A 12548-nucleotide genomic window follows, 5' to 3' on the forward strand; every position below is an offset into this window, starting at 1 on the left:
TTAGAGCAACTAGTCTATATGAAATAAAACTAAACACCTGCAACCATGTAGGTCTGTGACAATGGCACATTGTGCACTGGTACAGACATTACTTATCTGTTGGAAAGAGTGGGTCTTTTTCTACACGTATTTCTCCTTCCCCCAGCTATGGTTTTTGTAGTAAAGTGAATTTGACTCACAAACTTTGAAAGGGAAACTCATCTAGTATTGTATACTAGGAGCTGGATTTTTACTTAGAAACAATGCAAGACTGTCGTATGTCATATCAACCATTTTCATTGTCATCATCATCATTATTATCTCAGCCATTAAAGAATCTTAATTGTATGTTATAAGGTAGGAAAAGGAAAAATCATTTCTTATTCCTGTATTATTTCTGGTTTGTAAAAATATATTGATATTAGCTTGGTGCAAAAATAATGTTTTTTGACATTCAATTTTAAAAGATCATAACTCTTTTCATAATAAACTTTATTAATCGAAATAAGAACCATTAGAATCGACACATTTTTGCCAACAAGAAACAAGTTTATTTATCCCATTAGCATAGAAATCTGGAGTTCTGGGAGCGATGAAGTCATTCAAAGCCGATTCAGCATCATCTCGGCTTTTGAAGCATTTTTCGTGCATGACATTGTCGAGATGCTTGAAAATGTGATAATCGATGAGTGAGAGGTCCAATGAATATGGCGGACGAGGCAGAGTCTCGTTGCCCAATTCGTTCAGCTTCTGCAGGGCCAGTTGAGCAACATACAGGTGAGCGTTGTCATGGAGGAGAATTGGTCCTTTCATATTGAGCAATCTCGGACACATATGTTGGAGCTTTTGGTGCATTTTACCAATTTGTCAGTACTTCTCCGCCATAATTGTTTCACCCTGATTCAAGAAACTGTGATAGATGAGACCAGCCGCAGACCTCCAAACCATAACTTTTTTTAGGTGCAATTTCAGCTTTGGGAAGTGTTGTGGAGCTTCTCCTGCATCCATCCACTGTGCCAAACATCGCTGGTTGTCGTAGAGGATCCACTTCTCATCACACGTCACAATCTGCTCAAGAAATTGGTTGTTTTTGTTGCGCAGAAGGAGCATAGAAGACACTTCAAAATGACAATTTTTTTTTTTTTTTATTATTGTTCAATTCATGTGGCATCCAGTTATCCAACTTTTTTGACTTTATTTGCTTCAAATGAACAACTGTTGAGTTCAGCAGCAATTTCTCATGTGATCTTGTGAGGATCAGTTTCAATTTCAAATGTTCGTTATCAACTGCAGTTGGTCGGTCATGACCGTCTTCATCTTTGAGGCTCTCATCACCATTGCAAAATTTCTTGAACCACCGTTGTGCCACCGTAGTGGTTCCTGGTCCAAATGCATCATTGATATCACAAGCTATCTTGGCAGTTTTTCAGCCTAGTTTGAATTGGAACAAGAAAATCGTGCGGATTAGAATTTTGTCTATGCTGTTGTTAAGCCTGCAAAAAATGAATGAAGAGATTGAGAACAAATAACACGATTCGATAGAGTGAAAAATGTGCTTCAAAATGATATATAACATGGTTATATATATATATGTATCAATGAATTAATTCAGAAATCATATAAAAGTAACATGTGAGAAAACGATATTGTTTTTGCACCAACCTAATATTACACCAACCTAATATTACACCAACCTAATATTACATCAACCTAATATTACACCAACCTAATATTACATCAACCTAATATTACATCAACCTAATATTACACCAACCTAATATTACACCAACCTAATATTACACCAACCTAATATTACACCAACCTAATATTACATCAACCTAATATTACATCAAATCAGTTGAATTTGGACAAAAATAGCAAGAAGCCATATAAAAAGATGAGATATTTACTTCCACGTAAAATCTGAATATTTGTCTGGGACAACTTTGAATGTGGATATGGTAGACATTGTCATAATCTCCTTTGGAAGTCTATTACATGGAGTAGAAACCCAGAGAATGTTGCTTTTATTCTGTTGAGACAAAAGCTATGATGGTACATCTTTCTGCAAGTGTTTACAGACAGACTACAATTTGTCAAAAAATCAGTTTTAAATTTCTGTTGATGATGTTGTATGTCAGAATCAGGTCTCACATGCTCCACTGCTCAAGTGAGAACATGTTTTTGAAGCCAGTCTTTGTAGACAAGTGTGGAGAATCTCATCACCATTATTCGAGAACGATGGCGGTAATAAAAAATAACTAAAATATTTGTAACTTTGTGATTGAACACTCATACTTTATTCAAATTTAGAATTTGTAAATAAGTAAGGTTGAGGAAAAGGTAAAATTCTTGTATTTTAATTATACCTGATTACTTGTATTCTTACAAAAATGGTAATGTCTAGTGAATGCACATTTTAATAGTTGTATCGCATGTATGATCCATGGCCAAATCCATATTTTTTTCTATCTTTTCCAGGTGAAAAGCCGTATGTTTGTCCCGTAGATGGATGCGATAAAGCCTATTCAAACTCTAGCGATCGCTTTAAACATGTCCGTACCCACCAAGAAGAGAAGCCTTACACCTGCAAAACACCTGGATGTAACAAAAGATACACAGATCCGAGTTCCCTTCGCAAGCATATACGAACACATGGACACTACTTTCCAAATAAAGACTTAGTTACTGACAGAAGAATAAAACCTTCCGTCCAAAATGGTCTCTACCGCCACCGTCGAACGTTTTCATTCCCAGATTCATATCTTCTATCTTCCCCACGGAATCAGCCGATTATTCAGAACAGTTATATGCCATTGTCCGGATTTTTTGACGATCCGTTTTTAGCGTCAGGCATTTTAAATTCTTCAAATATATACCCGCATCCACAAACGGACATTTTAAATTCGGGTTTGGCTTCTGTTTTTTTGAACCATGAAACCAAATTTGATGTTGAAACCGATATAATTGATCAAGAAAATTATCAAGACAGTCCCCTTGATTTGACAATTTGTTCAACTCAAGTCAAGCGTAGTGACAGTCCTGCAAGTACTGAATATGCAATTTCTACGTAGTGACAATCCTCTTGCTCACTTTGCTAGCACTAAATCTGTATTTTTCACAACGTGACTGTTCTGCTGTTCATCATGTGAGCACTGCATCTGTAGTGTATACATAATATAAAGGGTGACCATATTTTCTGGCATATAACCTGCAAAATATTTGTTAATTTTAACCATTTTTGAAATTTATATGAGTTATATCGAAAGTGTATTAATGGTTATGAACGCAGACTTAGCATGTCATGTTGATGTTCCATCGAGGTTATTAAGTTCACTTTCTCTAATAATTAGTATCGGGAGGATTAATCAGAATTAGGAATCGGAAAAACTGGAGCTTTTGGAGTATTGGAACTGGAAACATTTGTGCCTGTTTTCTGATGCCAAAAACAATTCCTTTATAATTATCGTTTTTTTTAATCTGATTTTTAAAATGAATTTTTCCACTGATTGTAGCAATGATAAAGTAACCAATATTTATTGATTTTAAACTAATAGTAAAATTAAAATCTATAAATCATTCTTAAGAAATGTATTTTTATGTTTGAAAAAAATAATATCTGCACATTTTACATGCGTTTTTACGGTAATCAAGGCAAAAATAACAACTCTATAGTTAATTATTTAGAGATTTACAAGAATCAGAATCAGTAATTTAATATGAAATCGGTAATTGTGTTGAAATTGGGGAAAATATTGGAATCGTCCTATCACTACTAAAAATCTTGGGAAAGGTATGAATCCATATTTCCTTCCCTTAGCTATGAGTGAGATTGGAAGGGTGGACAAGATTCTCAAACTTTGGTAGAACAATTAGTCTAGAAGGAAAACTCTTGAAATAATACCAGTCCTTGGATTATTACAGCATCTCTTTCAGTCATCTTGGATTTAAGTAATGTCAGGTAAGGAGAAATCTGATTATAAACTCCTTATTGCACAAGCACCCATTAAGAAAGTACTCTTTGTTTCTCAAGACAAAAGATCTTCCTGAATTATTTATACATATCATGCTATTTATCTAAGGATCATTTTTTATTTCTAGTTCTTCAAACTAAATTTGAATGTTTCCCCTTTAACACAATGATTAGAATTGTGCAGTTAAGACATTTTGATATAAATGCTAGTAAAACGAAATGTAAGGAACTTCTTTTTCTTTGTATCGAGGTCACATAGGAGACTTGCTTGTTTTAACATAACCTAATAAGAATATCAGCTTACAGATTTAACTCCCTTTAATATATCATGGCAGAGTTACTTACCTTTATTGGCAAGTTGATGCCAGTACCGGAAGCGCTATTAAATGTCAAAAAGATTTTGTTAATATAAATGAAGCCACTTGCCACCCGTATCTAATAACTTAAGGAGCAAAACAATATTAACAAAATCATGAAGTAAGTACTGGCATTAACACATAACAAAAACAAAGTGATTTCTTACATATGATAAATCACTTAGAAACCAAATACGATGCAAGAAGATTTTTTTTCAAACGAAAACAATATGCATGTGATTTATAATATTGTTTTCATTTATTGGAAAAAATCTTGCGCAGTATTTGGTTTGTAAGTGATTTATCATATTTTCATTAACCGATACTTTTAATGTAGAAATATTGAATTTAATATATATGGGATATTGAATTTAATATGGAATAGTGAGGTGATGTGTTTAAGTGTTGTTTGTTGTTTTTGATAAGGTCTTATAAAGTTTTATGAAAAATTAGAAACTTAATTGCAAACTTCAACAGCAAATGAAAAAATCATTGGTCCAAAACCTGGCTGACCTAAAGTTCATCATCACAAAGCTGAAAGCCCTTAGTTTTAGGCTGAAATTTGTAGTTGAAATACACAAAAACAGCACCACTAACAGCATACTTTATAAGTACAGATACCAAGGCTGATATAATGAAGGACTTCATCCAGAAAATTATCCTAGAATTATTCTCAACACCCAAAAAACAGGCGTTATCTAATCACGACATGCTAACTCTGGAAATGAAATAGCCACACGCTCAGACATTGTTGTCAGAAGCAACAATATAGACATCTTACACAAACATACTTACCACAAAAAATATCACAACTTATTTAATGAACACACTATCTAATAACTCACAGACCTAAAAACATCTACAAAAACACTGAAACTTTCAATAAACTTTACAAAAACTTCAAAAACGACAAAGAATGAACGGCACACTATGTGATTTCCTAAGACGTGTGTGTGTGTGTGTGTGTGTATATAGGGCTCTACAGACAAATTTATCTTTAGTTAACTGTTGACAACTAAATATATTTTGAATAACCAAATAGAAAAATTACTAGCCAAACTCACATGATTTTTGGGATATGACATTTTCATTTCTTAACGAGTACATACATGATAAAGATTTTTCTATGTTTTTTTTTTTTTTTTTAAATAAGTCCAATTCAAAGTATGCACCTAATTTTATGTTGAGACTTGAAGGTATGAACATTCAAATTTCTTCAGATGTTTTTAAACAGTCTTCATTAAAAAAAAATTATTTTGTTCTATGAAACCTTTTATTGTTTGAATAATTTGGCTTGACTTGTTTTATAAAAATAAATAAAAGTTGAAAAGCCATTTTTCACTCAGTAATGAACTTTCGAAGATTGTTGATAAAAAAAAAACACAATCGCCAAACGATAAGCATTTTATTATTTCTAGTCACCACTTGGAAAAATCATTCACAAATGTGACTGTTTCACTCGCAATGTAAAGCCGTGATGTATATATGCAGACGATAGCAGTTTGTGAGAACAAGCCTCGAGAAACTACTTGGCTGTTCCAGAGCATCTCTCTAACTATCACCTGAGTCAACACCATGTCCATTATGACATAACCTTCAAGTCTTGAAGGAGAAAACAAAAGAAAAAACCCCAAAAAACTTTGTCCTCCTGTGGAGGCGAGTAAATAGAAACTTATTGAAGTACACTTTTATTTTTAATAAATGTTCTTTGCTTGATAATATTGTGTTATATTTTCATTTAAAGGAAATGCTAATGCAAATTGTTTTGTTTAAAAAAAAAAAAAAAAAAAAATATTAGATATGCAAATTCAGTTTCTTGCCACATGATTTTGCACGCGATCCTTTTTCTTTAAAAAAAAAAAAAAAAAAGTTCTTTCTCTCTTGCTTTAGTAGCTGTGAATTTTGTTCAATAAAACCTTGGAAAAAGGTTTGTTTTACGTCTTCATTTATTTACAACACTGCAATTTACTGAACAAAAATTTATTCCCTCATGGAAAAGATCATTCGTCTGGACAAATTTGACATATCCTTGGTGGACCCTCAGGCTAGCAAGCTTTGGAGATTGTGGTATCGTAACTTTAATTACTATTTATCAATTTTTGCTTTGTTAAACCCTGATAAACTCGAAATTCTTTATTTACACATCGGTTTCATTGTTATCGAGGGTTGTTCGGGATTTAAACATTCTGTCGAATTACTGAAAGGTGTTTATGACAAGTCTCCAAGCGTTATTCATGCTAGACATCTGCTTTCTACACGTCTGCAACAAGAAAACGAGTCTGTCGATCACTATCTTCAGGTTTTGAATCGACTTGCCGCTGACTGTTACTTTAAAGACGTTACTGCTATTACTTACAGGGATGAATCTGTCCGTGATGCATTTATACGTGATCTCCGATCCTCAGTAATATGTGCTAGACTACTTGAAACTGATACACTAACTCTCAAAGAGGCTACTCAATGTGCTAGAGCTTTAGAACAAGCTCACTTTCGTGCTGAATCATACGCTTCCCCGATTGGAGCAGCCGCTGCTACTACTACTACTACTACTACTACTATTACTACTAGAAGCAACAATGTGTCTACTGATCCTGCCGAGGAGGCCATTACTATTACTAAAATTTCTGATTCTACTGGTTCTCGTATGGAGTGTGACTCTGTACCATTTTCTGCTGCCCTTCCTGCTCATGGCAAGTGTTACAACTGTGGAGGGAGAATCTTGATTGAGCATTCGGATATCTATGTATCACCTCGATGATGATCGGCGTTATTGTCCGCGATAAAGTATGTCAAAACTGTGGTAAACTCGGTCATTTCTCCAAAGTTTGCTGCCCTACTATGCCGACACCTTCACATTCTACTTCTGCTATTATGGTAACCCATACTAAAGGTGGTGATAGGTGCCATCCCATTACTAAAATTGTTGAATTAAAAGGAAAAAAATTAACTGCCCTCACAGACACCGGCAGTTCTGATAACTTTATCAATGCTCGTATTGTTAAAACAATGAAGTTGTCTACTTCAAAACGTAATTCCATAATTTACATGGCATCATCCGCCGTTTCCCTCAAACTATCAGAATATTGCATGGAGAACATTTCCTTCAATGGTTGTGAGTATAAAGAAATTGACTTTACAGTGCTTCCTGATTCCTGATATTATACTCGGAGTGCCTTTGTTAAAACTACACCAGTGTATCACTATTTCTCTTTTTAGTGGACCTCAGGATATTCTAAAAATCTGTGCCCTAAGCAAGATCAGCTGTGCCTCTGTGAAATTGTTTCGAAACTTAACCCCTGATTGCAAACCTATTGCTACTAAATCCCGAAATTACATTGAAAATGAAATTCTACAACTGCTTGAGGATGATGTAATTGAAACAAGTTATTCACCATGGCGTGCTCAAATTGTGGTGACTTCATCGCCTAATAAAAAGAAACGATTAGTAGTTGATTTCTCCCAAACTATTAACCATTTCACTTTACTTGATGCATACCCTTTGCCTCGGATTGAAGACCTCATGAACCAAATAGCCCAATATCATATATTTAGTACAATTGACTTATCCAAAGCGTGCTACCAGATCGAAATTTGTCCCAAAGATTGGCCCTACACAGCCTTTCAAGCTTTAAATCGATCGTTTGTACCAATTCAAACAAATACCCATGGGTGTCATTAATGGGATTTTTGCTTTTTAACGGTTTATGAAGTCTTTCATTTCTGACAACAAATTATCTGGAACTTTTTCATATATAGATGATATTACTATTTGTGGTAAAACTCAGGAGGAACATGATGTTAATTTGGAGTGTTTTTTAAAGGCTGCCTCGAAATATAATCTCAAAATAAACAGAGAAAAATCAAAGTTTTCACTTCATTCCATCAATTTGCTTGGGTACCAAATTTGTAACGGGACTATGCAATCAGATCTTAAGCATTTGAAACCTCTTTTACAAATGCCTCCTCCTTCCCATTCAGTTTCGTTAAAGAGGTGTCTTGGTATGTTTTTGTACTATGTGAAATGGATACCTAAGTATTCATACAAAATTCGTCCACAATTCGTCGAAAAGAAACAATTTCCCATGCCTCCTATAGTTATCAATTCCTTTGAAAAACTTAAGACATTTCCGAATCGTCTGTAAAAGTTATTGATGATGAATTGCCATTTACTATTGAAACCGATGTCTCAGAAAAGGCTATCGAAGGCACTCTCTTACAGGCTGAGAGGCCTGTAGCATTCTTTTCTCGATCGCTAAACCCATCTGAAATACGACTTCACATAGTCGAGAAAGAGGCTCATGTCATAGTTGAGTGCATCCGAAAATGGAGGGATCTCCTTGCTGGGAAGCTCTTTACTATTGTAACAGACCAGCAAGCCGTATCTTTTATGTTTAAACCAGCTAACCGAGGAAAAATTAAAAATGATAAAATTATACGGTGGAAAATGAAACTTCTCCCGTTGTCATACGACATAAAACACCATCTTGGAAGTGAAAACATCATTGCCAATGCATTATCAAGAGTATGTGGTGCTGCTGCTTCTTCCTTGGAGTAACTAAAGTCACTACACAATTCATTAATACATCCTGGAGTACAGTGCTTTTGGTATTTTGTAAGATCACAAAATATGCCATATTCAATTGATAAAGTCCGATGTGTGACATCTGACTATACGACTTGTGCCAAAATAAAACCTCAATTCTTTGATTCTACTAACAATACACTGATCCGTTCTACTGCCTCCTTTCAATGCCTCTCCATAGACGACAAAGGACCTGTCCCGATATCTTTGACAGGATATTGTTACATATTTACTGTCGTCAATGAATACAGTCGATTTCCTTTTGCTTTCCCTTGTCACGATTGTTCTTCGCAAACCGCAATCTAGTTCCTGACAAATATTTTCTCCATATTCGGACTCCCCTGATTTATCCATTCCGATTGAAGAACTTCATTTATGTTGGAAGAATTCAAAAACTTTTGGACGCGACTTGGAATTGGATCCAGCAACACTACTGCATACAACTCGAGAGGCAACAGTCAATGCAAGCTCTACAACGGCTTTATTTGGAACACTCTGTTATTAGCTCTGGAATCTAGACGATTACACCTTAGCGCTTGGCAGGATGTTCTATAGGATGTTTTAAATGCTATTCACTCCCTGCTGTTCACTACTACAAATGCAACTCCCCACGAACGCATGTTCAACTTTGAAAGGCGCTCTTCTACTGGTACTGCTTTACCTGTTTGGCTCTGTGACCCAGGGGAGGTATTATTAAAACGGTTTGGTAACAGGAGCAAATATGACCCGATTGTCGAAGCTAACCCTACATATGCAAGAATACGACATAATGATGACCGGGAAGATTCAGTAGCGCTGAGATATCTAGCTCGCTTTCCACACTCTGATAGACCTCAAAATCTTGCTAAAAGTATTCAACCCGACATTGCAAATGCAGACCCGACCCAGTTGACCGAAACAAGTCCTGTTAGTACTACACCTAATACAGAAAATGAATTTGACTATAATAGTCAGAGCCCTGAGAACCAACTTCGCAGAGGATCACGGTCCTTTGAATAGTGAACTACCTCCACACTGATCTAACAGAATTCGCAGACCAGTCCAGTGACTGGATTTATAAAAAACAAAACAAAAAAACTATTTACAATCTCTTTTACAAGTGGGGGAGATTGTTATATTTTCATTTAAAGGAAACGCTAATGCAAATTGTTTTGTTCTTACTGTTAATAAAAAAAAAAAAGATATGCAAATTCAGTTTCTTGCCACATGATTTTGCACGCGATCCTTTTTCTTTAAAAAAAAAAAGTTCTTTCTCTCTTGCTTTAGTAGCTGTGAATTTTGTTCAATAAAACCTTGGAAAAAGGTTTGTTTTACGTCTTCATTCATTTACAACACTGCAATTTGCCTGATGTTTATCATAATATAAGCTGTTTAGTGGAGGCAGCAAACTTTAAATTAACAACTTTATTTTCTTTAATTGAGGATTTAGCAACTAACGGTTATTTTGAGTTCAGCTTGGTTTAGCAATTCATTATGGAGAGAATGACACTGGAGCAGACTTTATAAATTGTGCAAATTTATTTTGCAACATTTGATAAACAAATAATTTCACAAAATTTACTTGTCAGCTGACCAGCTTGTTCATGCGATTTAATCCCATTAGATTATTTTCTTTGGGGGATATATAAACTCCCATGTATATGCTGATAAACCAAACACAATAGACGACTTGAAAGATAACATTCGATACATTATTGCTGAAATACAGCCTAATTTAATGCATAGAGTTTGTGAAATTGGATTTCTAGATTATGCCAAATATGTAATTATATTTAAATTATAAATGTCAAAAATTAATCTTTGGAATGAACCACATATTTGCATAATAAAAATATTTTTCTGTGATTTATTTTAATTTAAAGTTCGCTGCTACAAGAAAGACACTCTTTAAAATTTATTTACCTCTGTTAACCTGAAGCAGGAAAGGTAAATACTTAAAACTTAACAAAATAAACGTTACTTCATCGATTACATTCATTTCCTGTATATGCTCTTGTTTTCTTGTTTTATTTGAATGAGTTGCACATATCTCGGCACCTCTTTCTGGCCGTAAATGTTTGGTTTCTATACAAGATACATAGATATCCGAATGCTCAATCAAGATTCTTCTCTACCTCTCATATGTTGGGTTAGTAAAACAGTAAAAACATGCCAATTTTCCTCTACACTTAATTATGCTATAGTTTATCTTTATTATGATCGTTTACTGAATTTTTCTGGATTCCAAGATAAGAATTCATCTAGTCTGGTGGAGTATCCAGCTATGTGCTGTTACTTGAGGTAACATCACTTGGACAAAGATACTCCATATCTCACATGAGTCGATGTATACCTATGTTGAGGCGATCTTATTTGTGTGTGTGTGTTTTTTTTCTTACATGGGAGCTGCCACTTATAGCCACCACTTATCAAAACTTGAAGGCCATTTGGTGGAAATGAGGTAGAAATGGATTACTTTTTTTAGGGGGGTGTTAGCAAGAACTTGTTTGCATTGGACTTGAAGACGACCAGATTGTAGTCAGCTGAAAAGCAGGCCAGTAGAACAGAGTTCCACAAGCAGGCAGTTTTAGGAAAGAAACTTTGTTCATGGAATTTGTGCTTAGATTTATGCACGATAAATTGAAGCTCAGACAAGCACTTGCCATGGAAATAACTATAAGGCGGAGACGGGCTCGCAATGTCTCTTCTGTGACAAAGAGGTTGCAGGAAAAAAAAGGGGGGTATCACCTACTAGGTTTTGAAGCTGGTTTTGAACTTTGTCAAGGCAGGATAAGTATTCTCTGAGCAGCTCCCACCCAGATGTGGCAACATAACTCCATTGTAGGATGTATTTTACTCTTGTACAGGCAGAGGATTACGTCAGGAGTTAGATACCTTCTGGAGCAGTAGAATGATGCAACTCTTTTCCGGTGACATTGGCAACAAATTTGATGAAAGTCTTCCTTTTCAGATCAGGAATAAAGGTCAGACCCAGAAGTTTGTCAAAACAGGGAGTCTCTTCTAGAGTCTCTCAATTGAGGCTAAGTTTTAAATACTATGTTATTTTGAATATCGGATGAAGCGTCCTCATGCTGTTTCTTTTTTTCTAACAGACTCTTGTACAGGGAGACCGAAGAGATCCAATAATGGTCTCTAATAGGTAATTCAATTCAACATGCACATTCTAAATGTTTGTTAATGAAGGGAGTTAACTCTGTCATCTCTTAATAATATCCTGTAGGAAGAAACTTTCTCCAAATAGTTTTTAACAATGCTAAAAGTGTGGATTTAACACCGATGCTCATTTATTTTAAAGGTACATTTTAATTAGTGCAAATTATCTATCAGAAAATATGGAAATATAGAACGTTCTTATCAATATTGATAAATTTGTTTACTTAGCCAGATTCAAATTGACAAATCAGTTTATTTACAGGGATACTGGTTCTAATGACAATAAATTTAGAATTTTAATAAAGAAGTTTTGAAGAAAACTCCTTAAACAAATTTTTTGTTTCTTTTTACTAAAAGCCATCTGAAATAAATTCATTTATTAATCTCTATCTAATCTATAATATAAAGCTGAATGTGTGTGTGTCTGATCACGAATAGGCTCCTATATGGTTGACTATTTTAAAAAACTAATTACATATACTGATAGAAGATGTATCAAGACACA

At 34.7% G+C, this 12548-nt stretch overlaps 1 protein-coding gene across 1 annotated transcript in view; it reads left to right on the top strand.

Moving 5' to 3' along the window:
* Nucleotides 1-6027, top strand: part of LOC145274445 (uncharacterized) — a 36756-nt gene extending 30729 nt beyond the window's left edge. Inside the window, exon 6 of the mRNA XM_080127457.1 lies at nucleotides 2461-6027. Within this exon, the coding sequence (XP_079983583.1) occupies nucleotides 2461-3053 (593 nt within the window). The 3' untranslated portion in view covers nucleotides 3054-6027. The remainder of the gene's footprint in view (nucleotides 1-2460) is intronic.
* Nucleotides 6028-12548: the final 6521 nt, after the last annotated feature.

The sequence above is a fragment of the Euprymna scolopes genome, chromosome 1 (assembly GCF_053919585.1).
Source record: "Euprymna scolopes isolate OS-2025 chromosome 1, ASM5391958v1, whole genome shotgun sequence".
Classification (NCBI taxonomy): Eukaryota; Metazoa; Mollusca; class Cephalopoda; order Sepiida; family Sepiolidae; genus Euprymna; species Euprymna scolopes.